Source organism: Hyperolius riggenbachi, chromosome 2, assembly GCF_040937935.1.
Source record: "Hyperolius riggenbachi isolate aHypRig1 chromosome 2, aHypRig1.pri, whole genome shotgun sequence".
NCBI lineage: Eukaryota > Metazoa > Chordata > Amphibia > Anura > Hyperoliidae > Hyperolius > Hyperolius riggenbachi.
Genome location: NC_090647.1, coordinates 249210349 through 249227727, shown reverse-complemented (window position 1 = coordinate 249227727; position 17379 = coordinate 249210349). Strand labels below are relative to the sequence as shown.

Genomic DNA, 17379 nt, shown 5'->3' with positions numbered 1-17379 from the left:
CCAAGGATGAGGTATGTGCTGCCCGGGGCTGCCGCTGATTGTAATCTTCAGAGGGGAATCCATCAGGACACCGGACACATAGAAGACATCACCGACGGGAGGAGGCAAAAAGCTCATCACCGCGGGCTCTAGCGATGAGGTGTGTGATGCCCGCGGCTGCTGCTGCTTGTTTTCTCCACAAAGGGGCAATCAGGACACCGGACACTCAGAGGACAACACCGAGGACCGGAGGGGGCCAGAAGCTCATCACCGCGGGCTCCAGCAATGAGGTGAGTGACAGCGGCTGCCACTGCCACTAATTACATGCAGGGAAAGTTCAGGAAGCCCCCAGGGAGTGCAGGGAGTCCCCGACATTGCCGCAAGTCCAAGGTTTATATCGGCAAGCGATCCTTAGGTCGGGGACTCCCTGCCTTTGGACTATAAGACGCAGGGACTTTTTCTCCCTACTTTTGGGGGAGAAAAAGTGCGTCTTATAGTCCGAAAAATACGGTACCTCCACACAGTGAGAGAGTAATCTTATCTCTTCATTCCTTAAGTTACCTCCTCTGTAGTTATTTTGACACGCCTGTCTTTAACTCTGAAGTTATTTTAAGGATTGGAGAGTTAACTTAAAGACAGAAGAGCTAACTTTAGGCTTGCCTGAGGTAAAATGTTTCCTGAATAATACATGCCTTATCACCATGGTAACAACTCTAGAAGAGTTATTAAAGACAGGAGATAAGCTTAGTGAATTGAGGCCATAGACACAATTATGGCTCTATACACAACCACAATGGATTTGAAATGAAATAAACACTATATGCTTTAACTGCAGAGTGTCGGCTTTAACTTGAGGGTATTTACATCCAAATCAGGTGAATGGTGTAGGAATGACAATGGTTTGCATATGTGCCTCCTACTTGTGAAAGGACTTCTGAGGTCAAATAAGTAAAAAAAAAAGTTAAATACCTGTTTACATTCTGTATCCACAGAGGACGCCATTCGTGGTTTACGTTTCGTTCCTCGTCTCCCGACCCCTCCCAACGGATCGGGTTATCATTCCCTGCTTGATATGTCCGCCACAGCTGCGCAGTCCGCATAGAAACTGCTGTGCAGCTCTAGGGCCTCCTCCTGATGCACCCAATGTACGTAAGGAGACAGCCGGGAGTAATATGGCGGGAGGAGGCCCTAGAGTTGCGCAGCCACTCGCGTCTATGCGGACTGCGCAGCGGCGACAAGCTGTGGCGAACATATTGAGCGGGGAATGATAACCCGACCCGTTGGGAAGGGCCGGGACCCGGCTGGGGCAGTTAATAGAGCGGGAGACAAGGCAAAATGAAATAGGGTGCGAATGGCGACCTCTGTGGATACAGAATGTAAACAGGTATTTAACTTTCACTTATTTGACCTCAGAAGTCCTTTAAAGGACCAAAAGTAATGGGACTAATAATACTAATAGAATAATCGTAAATCATACTTTCACTTTTTTTAATACTTGGTTGCAAATCCTTTGCAGTCAAATACAGCCTGAAGTCTGGAACGCATAGACGTCATCAGACGCTGGGTTTCATCCCTGGTGATGCTCCGTCAGGCTTCTACTGCAACTGTCTTCAGTTCCTGCTTGTTCTTGGGGCATTTTACCTTCAGTTTTGTCTTCAAGTGAAATGCATGCGCAATCTGATTCTGTTCAAGTGATTGACTTGGCCATTGCTTAACATTCCACTTTTCCCTTGAAAAACGCTTGGTTGCTTTTGCAGTATGCTTTGTGTCATTGTCTATCTGCACTGTGAAGCGCAGTCCAATGAGTTCCGAAGCATTTGGCTGAATATGAGCAGATATTGCCCGAAACACTTCTGAATTCACATATGCAAACTGTTTTAATTCCTACACCATTCACCTGAATTGGATTTTAATAAGCACAAATTACAGCTCACAGTCTGCTGTTAAATGGCAACTGAAGCAAGAGAGATATGGAGGCTGCCTTATTTTTTTCATTTGAAGCAATACCAGTTGCCTGGCTGTCCTGCTGATCCTCTGCCTATAATACATTTAGCCATAGACCCTGAACAAGCATGCAGCAGTTCAGGTGTTCCTGACGTTACTAGCTATGTGACACTATAAGATTAGCTACATGTTGTTTCTGGTGTTGTTCAAACACTACTGCAGCCAGATAGACCAGCAGGGCTGCCAGGCAACTGGAATTGTATAAAAGGAAACAAATATGGCAGCCTCCATATTCTTCTCATTTCAGTTGCCCTTTAACCACCTTAATCTTCAGGGTTGTTTCACCTTATGCATCAAAGCAACTTTCACCTCCCATTCATTCGCCAATAACTTTATCACTACTTATCACAATGAAATAATCTAAATCTTGTTGTTTTCTGCCACCATTTAGGCTTTCTTTGGGTGGTACATTTTGCTATAAATTATTTTATTATAAATCCATTTTAACAGGAAGATTAAGAAAAAAAATGGAAAAAAAATTGATAGAGTGGTTAAAGGGACACTGAGCTCAACTTAAAAAAGAAAATAGTACTCACCCGGGGCTTTCTCCAGTCCAGTGCTGGTCAGGAGGTCCCACGCCGGTGTCCTGGCTCCTCTCCTAGTCCCCGCTCCGGAATGGTAGCCCGGCGACACTCGGCCGAGCGTCTGGCTCCTTCTTGCGCGTATGATGCGGCTGACGTCACCACGCCGGCCGCCTCGCGTCATCACGGCAGCCGGCGTGAAAGTACGGCACATGCACGCTTTTAATAGCACATGCGTAGTACTTTCACGCATGGCCGGCGTGGTGACCTCTGCCGCGTCATACGCGTAAAAAGGAGCCAGACACTCCGAGTGTCGCCGGGCTACCACCGGGCAGCCATTCCGGAGCGGGGACTAGGAGAGGAGCCAAGACACAGTCGTGGGATCTCCTGACCAGCACTGGGCAGGAGAAAGACCCGGGTGAGTAGTACTTTCATTTTTAAGTTGAGCTCGGAGTCCCTTTAAAGTGCATTGTTTGTTTTTATTTCAAATCGATTGTGGTTGTGTGTAGAGCCAAAACTGTTGTTGTGCCGATTTCCCAATATATATATACGGACCTGACTGTATCTTGTTCCAGCTTTGTTACCTACAGTTATTCATAATATTCAGACTGGTGTTCATATTACATTAACCAAGAGGTACGAAAAACCATCAGCATTCAAATTAAAATTTGTTTAAAAACAAAACAAAAAAACCCCAAAACAATCAGCATTATCCTAAGTAGATATCCATAGTCGGTATACTAATATCTAAGTTATGGTGGCCATACATGGTACAATTTTTTTTTTCATACAATCTTACCATTTCTATGTAATATAAGAGAACTGACTAAATTATCCTTTCAGTATATTCACTTAATTTACCCTTATACTACATAGAAATGGTAAGATTGTATGAAAAAATTGTACCATGTATGGCCACCATTTGTACCAATCCATGCACCCCATATTTTGTCAAGTTGCCCCCTGACTTGATAAGTCAATTTAAGTGGGAGATTAGTGTTGACCTTCCAATTATTAACCACTTGAGGACCCACCCTTTACCCCCCCCCCCCCCCCTTAAGGACCAGCGCTGTTTGTTGTGATCTGTGCTGGGTGGGCTCTGCAGCCCCCAGCACAGATCAGGGTGCACGCAGAGCGATCAGATCGCCCCCCTTTTTTCCCCCCTATGGGGATGATGTGCAGGGGGGGTCTGATCGCTCCTGCGTGCAGGCATGTTGCGGGGGGGGGCACCTCAAAGCCCCCCTCCGCAGCAACCTTCTCCCCCTCCCTCTCCTACCTCCCTTCCCCGGAGATCCGGGCTGCACAGGACGCTATCCGTCCTGTGCAGCCAGTGACAGGACGTCCCCTGTCACATGGCGGCGATCCCCGGCCGCTGATTGGCCGGGGATCGCCGATCTGCCTTACGGCGCTGCTGCGCAGCAGCGCCGTACAATGTAAACAAAGCGGATTATTTCCGCTTGTGTTTACATTTAGCCTGCGAGCCGCCATCGGCGGCCCGCAGGCTATTCACGGAGCCCCCGCCGTGAATTGACAGGAAGCAGCCGCTTGCGCGAGCGGCTGCTTCCTGATTAATCAGCCTGCAGCTGGCGACGCAGTACTGCGTCGCTGGTCCTGCAGCTGCCACTTTGCCGACGCACGGTATAAGCGTGCGGTCGGCAAGTGGTTAAAGAGAACCTGTAACGAAAAACAGCCCCTGGGAGGTTACTTCCCTCGGGAGGGGGGGGAGCCTCTGGATCCTAATGAGGCTTCCCCCATTCTCCTAAGCCTCAGGGATACAGCGCGGTCTCCCCAAAAATTACAGGCAACAAGCAGGAGTGACTGGAATATTTACTTTACGCAGTCCATTGCGATAGCAGCTTTTCGATCGCACTCAGGCGGAAATAGGCGAGCCCGATCAGCTTCCCTCTACTGTGCAGTAGAGCAAACCTGATCAGGCTTGGTTATGTCTGCCTGCGCCTGTGCAGTAGGCAAGTACTTAACTTGCTGGTGTTCGGGGGCTGCCATCACTGGATCCCGGAGGGTGAAGAGGCCGGCAGAAGCCTCATTAGGATACAGGCTTCCCCCTCTAGAGGTAAGTAACTCCAATGAGCTGTTTTACTTTATTTTATAGCAGGTATGTGTGCAGTTTCCATTTCAATAAGTGTTTTTTTTTTTTTTTTTTTTCATAGAAATATAGACTCCTATTCTTAAAAATAAATCCCACAAACACGTTAGCTTTGGGTATAAAATGGTAAGACTATCTAACCAATATCAACTTGGGGAGATTTCTACTCTGTTATGGAGCGCAGTACAGAAAAGTGGAAGTAAGGTGAAATCTCTGTAATCCTCACACACAGTAGTTTTCTGTAGGATATTTCTGTAGAATAGTAAGGCCTGGAACCCACTAGAAAGCGCAAAGTGCTATTGCAATCGTTAGCGATGTGTGAGAGCATCTTGCAAGGGATTTTGGGAGCATTTTCCATGCTCCTATACAATTCATTTGCATGGAGACTCTCCCAAAATGCTGCAAGTTCTGCGATCGTGATTTCCTTAATTGCAATCGCCCTAGTGGAATCTGTCCCATCCATTTACCTTGGCAGAGCGTTTAGGGAAATTGCGAGTTGTTGAAAGCGCTCCCTAGACGCTCAAACACTCTAGTGGGTTCCAAGCCTAATGTTTTTGGCAATATTACCTTGAAACTTCTTCACTTTACAGAGTAACAAAATGGGAAACTAATGGAAATCTCACACAAAACCATAAAAACCTGCGAGGTACTGCAAAGTGTATAAAGAAAATAAATACAAATAAAAATGTAGAGTATGCTGTGCATGTCTCCTAATGTTATCCTATTGGATCTAGAACCAGTTGAAGCTAGGAGAGATGAGATTTGACCATAGCTCTGAACATTTAGACGGTTGCCTAGGAGGCTGCACAACCTCCCCCTGCTCAGAAAACTGGGTGGATTTTGGTGAGCAATGTGGAGTACTGCTGAGGTAGTCAGTGCTAGCTCAACTTATCTGCTTTTATTTTGGGTTTAGACAATACATAAAACTTTTGCAGCTGGTTTGATTTTTATTTTTTTTTTTCCTTCTTCTTAGGGTCAGATGTAAATAGCATGGATTCTGTGGATAGTGGATGTGCTTTGGGGAATGGTGAACCGTTTCAGAATGTGAAGCAGAAGACTGACCCAAAAAAGTCTGACCTTATCATCTGGGAGTTTGAAGTGCCAAAGGTAAAACTGGATTCTCTTTACAGAAAGGGCTCCTTCACACAAAGTAATGCAAGTGGTTGTGCTATGCCTGGTGCACACCATGCAATTTCCAATCAGATAGATGGGTCGATAGATAATTTCCGACAAATCCGATCGGATGTCTGATCACTACTATGCAAATCGATCATAAAAATGATCGAAAATCAGATCTAACCTGTCAGAAATTATTCATTCCACCCATGTATCTGATGGGAAATTGCATGGTGTAGACCAGGCTTTAGACTGCAATGCATAACACGTGTGCTTCAATCCTCTGCAGTGCTGAATTTGAGTTACACTGAAATAGGATTGTGCTGTGCAGTACATTAATCTCTTGTTTACTGTTCCACGCCAATTGGTGTGAAAGCAGCGACAGCCCCAGGACTGCTCCATGCCGATTGGCGTGAATGGCTTCCTATGGGGCTTGCAGGAGAGCTCTCCGCCTTCAGTCTCCCAGCGGCGCCGCTCGGAGACTGTTAGATGGCGAAACCGCCGTCTAATAACTATGTACAGTGCTGCGTTTGACACGGCTGTCCCCCTGATGGACACAGAAGCGATCCGTGATGTAATAGGCTGACTGCTGGTGGGAGGGCGGGGAAAAAAAAATAAAAACATTTTTATTAAAAATGTTTACATAAAAAAAAATAAACACTGGGGAGCGATCAGACCCCACGAACAGAAAACTGTTGGGGTGGGGGAATCACTTGTGTGCTGACATGTGCGGCCCTGCAGCGAGGCCTTAAAGCTGCAATGGCCCATTCAGTAAAAAATATACATGCCCTTTCTTATTTTCTATTAGGATTCCACACAGTTTTTAACTAATTTGTCTTGAAAATGGTGTATGAACGTACTATTTTTTTGTTTTTTTTTCTCCCTCCACACCATCATAGTATTTGGTTGGCCGTTTAATCGGGAAACAAGGCAGGTTTGTAAGCTTCCTGAAGCAGTCATCTGGTGCCAAAATTTATATCTCAACTGTGCCTTACACACAGGATATCCAAATCTGTCATTTAGAGGGTGAGTAACAATTGATCCATGTATTTTTTCTTTAATGTAAGCTTTATTTAAAGGAAATAAAAGGCAGGCAAGGCAATACAGTACATAAAAAAGAAAATACGGTCTCTGTGGCAAAAGTGGATAGGAGTAAGATAATGCACTTGGATTTTTAGTGAGCAGGGAAGATTGCAGATTAGAATAACTTTTAGGAGAGGGACTTCTCTGAGTGAGTAAATCAGGGCATTTTATTTTATGATCTTACATTTTCATCTTTTCTTGTAGCTAGTGGGATCTGTTTTTAAGTGTACCAGAGATCATTAAATACAAAGAATCTAAACTTACCCGGGGCTTCCTCTAACCCCATAAACACGCATGAGTCCCTTGCGGTCCTCCCACAGTCTGCCGTTAAGTGGCAGTCGGCCTTGGTAACTGGCTCAGTTAGGTCCAGTCTGGGTCATCTGCACATGCGCGGACCTCCCACACATGCACAGAAGACCCAGACTGACGTGACTGAAGCAGTTACCGGGGCTGAATGGCTGGCCCCGGGAGGACAGTGTGGGGACTAGCACATGTTTATGGGGCTTGAGGAAGTCCTGGGTAAGTATAGATTTGTATTTAATCTCTAGTTTACTTTAAGGGTCAGTGGGCCATATGGAATTCGAGGTGATGTGACATAATAAAATTGCACATTTTGAGCTTCTCATCACTCAATGCAGTAAACAGCTTTGTCTCAGCGTAAAGAGCATAACTAGGGCGTATTTTACTTATGTTCCTGTATTCCAAGCAATGGGAGCGAGGTATTTGTGCCGTGAAGCTGTCCTTCACCATCATGGCACTGCTTCTTCACTCCCCCAGGAGATGCGTGGGCACCCATTGTTACTCTACTTCTGTTGCTAGAGCAAGCAGGCTTCCTAGCACCTCACCAATATCCACCACAATATGCCAGGTTCTGCTGGAAGTCACTCTGTGCTGCCCACAGGACTCGCCGTGACCATGCTGATGCTGTCCTCTTATCCTTCATTGGAGCGCCTGCTGCGGCTCCATATGTCCACTAGGTGGATTGATTCTTATTGGAACAAGAAGAATCAGGATGATTCTTATTAGTCCACCTAGTGGACAAATGGGGAGCCGCGCCGGGAGCCTCAAAGATGCTTTTTCCAGGGCTCCAGTTAGTGTACCAGAGATGGTACACTAGGCTTAATTTGTACTTACCCAGTGTTTTGTCCAGCCCCATGAGCAGTGCTGAGTCCCTCGCCATCCTCCTCTGCCCCTCCGTTCTGTCGCTATGACTGCCGGTAATTCAGTCAGTCGCCACCAATCGAGGTCTTCTGCGCATGCGTGGCTGGCTCCACACCCCAGCCACACTTCCATTCCCTGGAGTGTTCTGCGCCTGCACAATAATACTGTGTAGGCGTAGAACGCTCCAGCGGGCGTGGCAAGGGGTGCACTGCCGAGCCGTGCATGCACAGAAGCCCGAGACTGCTCGAATTACAGATAGTCATAGCGTGTTAACGGAGAGGCAGATGGGGATGGCAAGGGCCCATAGCTCTGCTCATGGGGATGGAGGAAGCCCCAGGTAAGTATAAACGCTAGTGAACCATTTCTGGTTCACTTTAAGGAGAAGAGTAGAGTAGTGGCGACTGTCAAAGCAGGACATGCAGGCGACTCAGAAAGATTGTCCCAGCAGAAACTGGCATGCTGTGGTGGACGTCGGGTGAGCAAAGGGGACCCGCAGCCAAAGAAGATTCTACAATCACGTTATAATGGAGAAAGAAAGAAAAGAGACAGATGTAAAGATAATACAGAAGCCACCCCCACCTTCTCCTGGGAACTGGAGCTTGGGGAAAGCCTCTTGTCCTCGATATGACTAAGGGCTCTGTAGGACCCCCAGATGTCCTGCTCCTTCCAGGTAAATTGGTGTAGAGGGTCACATTTTCACCCAGTAACTACCGTATTTTCAGCCGTATAAGACACATTTTTTTTCTCCCCCAAAAATGGGAAAAGTCCCAGCATCTTATACGGCAAAGGCAGGGAATCCCCGACTTCTGAACGCCCACTGATATTAACTGCCTCTATCCTGGGATTCCCTGCCTTGTCTCCTGCTGTGCCTGGCTTCGTCCCCGCATGCCTCTCCTCACTTCCCCATGTATCTCTGGGACCCCCGTGTGAGCAGCGGCAGCGACTTACCTCCTCCATCATGCCTGCGGCGATTGAAGACATCCGGCTTCTGCGAGTGGCTTCCTCTGGTGCCGGCTTCTGACGCATCATTAGAAGCTGGCACTAGAGGAAGCCGCTCGCAGAAGCCGGATGTCTTCAATACGGTAGTTGTTAAAATGGAATTATAAGCTTTATTAGGCGAAAAAATACTTCTGTATTTTACTTTTTTTTTTCTGCTTTTCTTTCTTCTTACTTCTCCTTCTAAATCTTGATTGAAGTGTCCTCTGGCTGCCTCTGCTTAATGCCAGTCGCCACTCTGGCGACCACCCGTCCGCCAGAGCACCTTTGAGCCTCCCCTGGACATTGGTCCCAGCTTTGAGGGCCCATTCACACTATTGGCGCTTTTCTGAGCATTTTGCGATCAACGATTTTTAAAATCGCTCCGATTCACTTTCATAAAAATCGCAGAACACGATCGCAAAATTGCAACGATTTTTCTGCAATTTTTACTGCGACTTTTAATGAAAATGAGGGAGCCATTTTAAAAACGCTAATAAATCGCAAAGCGCTCAGAGAAAAGCAATTCTAGTGTGAATGGGCCCTTAGCATTGTCATTGGTTAAAAGGCTGGACTAATGGGTGGAAGGCTTAAAAATGCTTTGCTTTCTGAATGATCTAGCCAGGGCTAATGCTTCCCGGCTTGCATATTGGCAATTGCATGGGGCAAAATAACTGTAGTATTTAAAAACTGGTGCAAGTGTACTTGAATTTTCAGGTTGGTGACTTTGAAAATTGAAATTTGCCTTTCTGATGAATGTTCTATTTTTCAATAGGCTCTCAGCAGCAGATTGATAAAGCTCTTGGTCTGATCCGGAAGAAGTTTAAAGACTTAAATCTCACTAATATATTTGCGCCGCCTCCTCCTTTGATTCCTCTTCCTGTGGCATCATGGGTAAGTGTCTTACAGAACTTTTTCTGTTACTTACAAAAATAGCCTTTCAAACGGCTACAGTAGTGCTATAATGCATATTTGAGTTGAAGTTATTACACATAATAGGTGCCCCTTAAAGGGGAACTGAAGTAAGAGGTATGGAGGCTGTCATATTTCCTTTTAATCAATACCAGTTGCCTGGCAGCCCTGCTGGTCTATTTCTCTGGGGTAGTATCCGAATAACACCAGAAACCAGCATGCAGCTAGTCTTGTCAGATCTGACTTTAACCTCCTTAGCGGTAACCCCGTGTGTGACACGGGGTAAGCCGCCGGAGGGTGCCGCTCAGGCCCTGCTGGGCCGATTTAAATTTTTTTTTTTTTGCTGGACGCAGCTAGCACTATGCTAGCTGCGCCAGCACCCCGATCGCCGCCACCGCGCGCCCGATCGTCGCTATCCGGGGCGGCGCGCGGCGCCCCCCCCCCCCCCCCCCAGACCCCTGCGCTGCCTGGCCAATCAGTGCCAGGCAGCGCCAAGGGGTGAATCGGGTCTCCCGATGACGTCGGTGACGTCATCCCGCCCCGTCGCCATGGCGACGGGGGAAGCCCTCCAGGAAATCCCGTTCTTTGAACGGATCACCGGAGGCGATCGGCGGGGCTGGGGGGATGTAGCGAGCCCTGGGCTCGCTACATGATTTTAAAAAAAAAAAAAATTAAAAAACTGCTGCGCTGCCCCCTGGCGGTATTTTTCATACCGCCAAGGGGGTTAAAGTCTGAAACACCTGATCTGCTGCATGCTTGTTCAGGGGCTATGGCTAATAGTATTAGAGGCAGATGATCAGCAGGGCTGCCAGGCAACTGGTATTGCGTAAAAGGAAATAAACATGGCAGCCTCCATATACCTCTCTCTTCAGCTCCCCTTTAACAATACAATCTTGCAACTGATCAATAGTTTCTGATCGGGGCACTAATCGATAGGGACCAATCAGTTGTGCCAATTAACAGCCAACAGATTTGATTAGATTAATGGAATCAACAATTTTAATCAGTTGGCTTGCTCACTCCTAATGTGTTAAAATAACTTGCATGCTGTGTATTCCTTTACAGTGCACATTTTCTTATCTAGTAATGTTAACACATGCTCCAGGTCTATAAACTGTATGTAATCGCCTTAAAGAGAACCCGAGGTGTGTTTAAAGAATGTTATCTGCATAGTGAGGCTGGATCTGCCTATACAGCCCAGCCTCTGTTGCTATCCCAAACCCCACTAAGGTCCCCTTGCACTCTGCAATCCCTCATAAATCACAGCCGTGCTGTGAGCCTGTGTTTACATCTGTAGTGTCAGTCTCAGCTGCTCCCCCGCCTCCTGCATAGCTCCGGTCCCTGCCCCCATCCCTTCCCTCCAATCAGCAGGGAGGGAAGGGATGCAGGCGGGGACTGGAGTTCTGCAGGAGGCAGGGAGAGCAGCAGACTGACACTATAGAGATAAACACAGCCAGCTCTGACAAGCTGTTTGTCAGCAGCGTGGCTGTGATTTATGAGGGATTGCAGAGTGCAGGGGGACCTTAGGGGGGTTTGGGATAGCAACAGAGGCTGGGCTGTATAGGCAGATCCAGCCTCACTATGCAGATAACATTCTTTAAACACACCTCGGGTTCTCTTTAAATTGGGTCTGTCAACATGTTCGAAGTGTAAAACACAAACTTTTTTTAAAATGACAGTAATTAGAAACCTTGTTACAAGTCTTGAATTAATGTTGAGCTGGTTTCATAGTGTCCAATTGTTCTGTAATCTACGATTTGTGAACTTTTTACAAAAAATATAATTTTTTTTTCCGTCTCTCAGCTCACTCTCCCAAATAATGTCTCAGTAGAAGTGGTAGTTGTTAATGTAGTGAACGCCGGACACATGTTTGTACAGCAACGGACACACCCTACATTTCATGCGCTGTGTGGGTTGGATCAGCATATGAGTCTCTGTTACTCACAACCTGGTATTCCAACACTACCTACACCTGCAGAAGGTAAGTATCTGCACCTCTGCTTACATAATGACCTACTACCATATTGCATTACTTGTCTCTGTGGTTTTGTTGGTGTTTCCACATGGAAGCTTCCCAGTTATCAATTCTTTAGTTGCTCTTCATAATGCACTGTTACCAGGAACACCTATAATGTTTTAATAGCACTGTTGTATTCTGACATGTTGCGTGTCCTAGAGAGGTGTTAGGCTTTTGGAAAACTGTAAAAACAAAAACAAACCAAGGGATATAAAGTTGCAGCATTAACCAGCAACCTATCTGTGACACTTTGCGGTCATCATATTAGATGTCATTTGGTGTTGTCATAGCCGCTGTGCAACGGCATCCCCCCACCCCCTCCGATCACCTCCAGCGATCAGAGCAAACAGGAAATCCCGTTTAGAACGGGATTTGCTGTTTGGCTTCCCCCGTCGCAATGGCGACGATCGGGATGACGTCAACGACGTCGTGATGTCAGAGGGCGTCCCGATCCACCCCTCAGCGCTGCCTGGCACTGATTGGCCAGGCTGCGCTTGGGGGGGCGGCGCGGCAGGTAGCGGCGAATCAGCGCGGAGAGGCGGCGATCGGTATATACACGCAGCTAGCAAAGTGCTAGCTGAGTGCAACAAAAAAAAATTATGCAAATCGGCCCGCCAGGTCCCGAGAAATCCTCTGCGGCGGCTTACACCGAGCTCAGCTCGGGATTATCGTCCAGAGGGTTAAAGGGATTATGGTGATATTGGCAAATTTGTCTTGTTTTAGCTGAAACCTTCTCAGCAAAAAAGAAAAACTTTTTTTAAAGGACAACTGTGGTGAGAAGAATATGGAGGCTGCCATATTTATTTCCTTTTACACGATACCAGTTGCCTGGCAGCCCTGCTGAGCTATTTGGCTGCAGTAGTCTCTGAATCACACCGGAAAGAAGCATGCAGCTACTCTTGAGGCCCAGTGCACACCAAAACTGCTAGCAGATCCACAAAACGCTAGCGGTTTTTGGTGCGGATTTGAGAGATTTGGCCCAGTGCACACCGAGCGGATTTGGATGCGATCCGCTGGCCGCATCCGTCTGTAAATCCGCTTGGCTATTGTATTTCAATGGGCTGGTGCACACCGGCGGTTTAAGGTTTTTAGCAAACTGCAAACGTGCAGCAGGAGGCACGTTTGTGGTTTGCTACAAACCTCAAACCGCCGGTGTGCACCAGCCCATTGAAATGCATTAGCCAAGCGGATTTACAGGCTGATGCGGCCGGCGGATCGCATCCAAATCCGCTCGGTGTGCACTGGGCCTGAGATCTGATGATGTCAGAAACTGATCTGCTGTATGCTTGTTCAGGGTCTATGGTTAAAAGTATGAGGCATAAGTTCAGTAGGCTAGCCATGCAACTGGTATTGCTTAAAAGGAAAGAAATATGGTAGCCTCAGTATCCCTCTCACTTAGTTGTCCTTTAACCACTTAAGCCTTCAGTCGATTTCATTTTATGCATCCGAGCAATGTTCACCTTCCATTCATTAGCCTATAACTTTGTCACAGCTTATCACAATGAACTGATCTATATCTAGTTTTTTCCGCCACCAATTAGGCTTTCTTTGGGTGGTACATTTTGCTAAGAGCTACTTTACTGTAAATGCATTTTAACAAGAATAAGAAAAAAATGAAAAAATGCATTTTCTCAGTTTTTGGCCATTATAGTTTTAAAATAATAAATTCCTCCATAATTAAAACCCATGTATTGTATTTGCCTAATAGTCCCGGGTATTACACCGTTTAAAATATGTCTATATGTGTGTATGTTGCTCTGGTCTGTTTTAAACTAGTTTTAAAGATTTTGCTGTTGCCACAGGTTTTTAAAGTAAAGAACACTATTGTGAGCAGTTGCACAGCCCTGTACAGTACAATCTCGTTAAACTAAACTCTAAAATAAACTTCTGGATATAGTAAACTCAGTGCTCAGAACCCAGCAAATGCATCTGTATAAATATGCAATGTATGTCCAGTTCTGATATAGTAAACTTCTGAAACAGTAAATTACTTTTCCTGGTACATTGAAGTTTACTACAAAGGCATTGTACTGTATTAGGGCACACACCATGATGGAGCGGAATATTTAAAGAGACACTGAAGCGAAAAAAAAATATTATGATTTGTATGTGTAGTACAGCTAAGAAATAAAACATTAAGATCAGATACATCAGTCTAATTGTTTACAGTACAGGAAGAGTTGAGAAACTCCAGTTGTTATCTCTATGCAAACAAGCCATTAAGCTCTCTGACTAAGTTAGTCGTGAAGAGGGCTGTTATCTGACTTTTATTATCTCAACTGTTCCTGGACTATTTACTTTTCCTCTGCTAGAGGAGAGGTCATTACTTCACAGACTGCTCTGAAAGAATCATTTTGAATGCTAAGTGTTGTGTAATCTGCACATATTGTAGAATAATGCAATGTTAGAAAAAACACTATATACCTGAAAATAAAAGTATGAGAATATTTTCTTTGCTGCTAATCTTCTAGTAATTATTCATAGTACACTACCAATTCATTATATCTTTTTTTTTTTGCTTCAGTGTCTCTTTAAGATTCTTTTTTTTATGTTTTTTTTTTTTTTTTTTTTTGTTTCCAGTGGGTATTCTGTGTGCGGCACCTGTTGGGCCTAATGTTTGGTGGAGAGCACAGGTAATGGCTTACTTTGAAGATATTGAGGAAGTTGAGATTCTTTATGTAGACTATGGTGGCTACAACAGAGTCAAGATTGAGACCCTCAGACAGATCAGGTTTGTAAATATTTTTGTATTGCTTCTTGTGGGCATTTTCTGTAAAATTATGTAAAACTATTCAAATACAGTGAGCAGTGACAAACCTAGAATGTGAAATACTTGCATTACAACTGTATAAGCGCTACTAAATGGCAATATTTCTGTGTGTATTTGAGCTCTTTATGATTTTGATATTATCCAAGGCAGCACTGACTACACACTTATCTAGTACCAGTGAAAAGAGGCAAACTTAGTAAGGTGTGGATAACATTAATTTATAACCATTTTGCTAAATTCGAAGGTTCCTTCCACTTTTAAAGGGAAACTGAACTTTTACAAGGGGAAGGAATTGCCTCTTGAAGATAGCAGAGTGTATTTTGCACCTAAATAGACAGTGGTAGCTGAACATGGCTGCAGATTATCTTTTCATACGGTGCAAATGAGTTTGGTACATTCCATTCTCCTGATCATGCACTGTCAAGGTGGCATGTAAATTATTTTAAATTGTCATGTCTGAAAAATCCCAGCTGGCTGCTGCCTGCCATGTACTGGTACTTTTTTAATAAGTACAGAGCTTGCCGCATCATCTTTTCCATCTTAAAGTTTTATTTAAAGAGAACCCGAGGTGGCATATTTTAATCCTAATAGGACCCAGAGGCATGTCGTGTGCACAATAACATGCCTCTGGTTCATTGTTTCGCCCCCACCCCCCGTGCTCTGCTGCCCCCCTTAAAAGATCGCCAGGCTAGCAACAATCTGCTTGTCGCTAGCCTTCTTAATTGATGTGAGGATGACAATCAGCCGCCTCTTCACCGCCGCCTCCATGAGTCTCCCCCGCCGCTCTCCGCCTCTGTTAGCTTCCTCCAGTAGGAAGCCAAGCTACGACCCAGGAAGTAAGGAGAAAAAAAACTTATGGATGCCTTTATATACCTCTCACTACAGTTGTCCTTTATTTTTATCAGAGCTAGTACCATACAGTGGCTGTTCTTTCACCCTTTTTTATGACAGGATCTGCTGTTTGTATAAGATACCATAAAGCATCTGTTTTTTTTCAGGTCAGACTTTGTTTCACTACCCTTCCAAGGTGTAGAGGTTCTTTTGGACAACGTGGTTCCACTTGGAGGTGAGCATTGACTGTATGCTGTCGGGATTTGGAAAAAGAAAGTTGTTTAGGTTTATGTATGGACTCTAAATAAGCAAAGGACCTTTTTACACCCTCTGCTTTTTATGGGGCATACAAAGCATGAGACGCTGTAGTAACGCTCAGAAATTTACTGAAGCAGATTCCTATTATTCCTAAACAGAGACAGGTTGCTACTTTAAAGAAGCATGCCAAAATTAGAGGTTCCTCGCACATTTCAAAGGCTACAGCATAACTTTACACGTATGCTATGCCACCTCCAAGGTAACATCTTCTGTCTAACTTTTCACTGTAATTTTACTAAAGGCAAAACAAGGGCAGCATGGTGGCATAGTGGTTTGAATCCCAGCCAGGACACTATCTGCATGGAGTTTGTGTGTTTCCTCCTACATCCCAAAAACATAGATAACATAATTGGCTTCCCCCCCTAAATTGGCCCTAAACTACAATACATAAACTGCACGATACATACATATACAGTAAATATGGTAGGGACTAGATTGTGAGCCCCTCTGAGGCACAGCTAAGTGACAAGGCAATATTCTCTGTACATAATAAATAATAATAAAAGCAAAACAAAGATCTATTCAGTGATTCTGGACTCGTGTTACTCTTTGTATTAGGTAATGTACACATTTGCTTTCTCCCATGTTCAAATAAGGTTACATAGATTTTTTTTTTTTATTTATTTTATTTATTTTTATTTTTTTTGATGCACAAAAATGTCATTAGTAGAGATGGTCAGCGAGATGCAAATAATTTCAGGCTGCATGCAAATGTAATACAGATTGTATGCAGCCTAGTATTGGGGCAAGATTCAGATTCAGGCCCAGTGCACACCGGGCGGATCCGCCGGCCGCATCCGCTTGAAAATCCGCGTGGCTAATGTATCTCTACGGGCTGGTGCACAACGGCAGTTTGAGGTTTTTAGCAAGCCGCAAACGTGCCTCTTGCTGCACGTTTGCGGTTTGCTTAAAACCTCAAACCGCCGGTGTGCACCAGCCCATAGAGATACATTAGCCACGCTGATGCGGCCGGCGGATTAAATACAAAATCCGCTCGGTGTGCACCCGGCAAATATCGGCTCTCTGCTCCCAAAACCACTAGCGTTTTGACGATCTGCTAGCAGTTTTGGTGTGCACTGGGCCTCAGTAGGAAGTGAACTCAGTTCACTAATTCCAACCTGCATACAATTTCTATGAAATTTGAATTCAATCCAGAATTATTGGAATATTTTATTTTGGATTTACATAGTTCCGGTATCTTACATGGCGCTTTACAATAGAGAATACTCAGTACTGACAGATACAAGACAATGGGTTACAGTTAAACAATTGGACAGGTCAGCGGTGCATCATACATAGAGAGAGAGAGAGAGAGAGAGAGATATCAGGGTACACAGCAGTAGTAACACGTAAGAGGAAAGAGCTCTAACCAAATGGGCTTACCGTCTAAAGGTGGCCACACACGATACAATAAAATGATCCGATTTTATGGCAATTCGATAAAAATCGAAGGCTTTTTTTTTTTTTTTTTTCATTCGACTGAAAAATCCGATAGGATTTCCCATTTTATTTGATTATAATCGATCCGGAATGCCAGATATTTTTCTTCAATATTTTTAAAGATTGTATGGTGAGTGTGTTGGATTGT

General features: G+C 45.0%; 1 protein-coding gene across 2 annotated transcripts in view; it reads left to right on the top strand.

Moving 5' to 3' along the window:
• Positions 1-17379, top strand: part of AKAP1 (A-kinase anchoring protein 1) — a 65744-nt gene that overhangs the window by 38181 nt on the left and 10184 nt on the right. For both annotated transcript variants that reach the window (XM_068268477.1, XM_068268478.1), the window contains exons 3-8: positions 5582-5715; positions 6624-6750; positions 9719-9837; positions 11659-11836; positions 14453-14603; positions 15641-15708. In XM_068268477.1, the coding sequence (XP_068124578.1) occupies positions 5582-5715; positions 6624-6750; positions 9719-9837; positions 11659-11836; positions 14453-14603; positions 15641-15708 (777 nt within the window). The remainder of the gene's footprint in view (positions 1-5581; positions 5716-6623; positions 6751-9718; positions 9838-11658; positions 11837-14452; positions 14604-15640; positions 15709-17379) is intronic.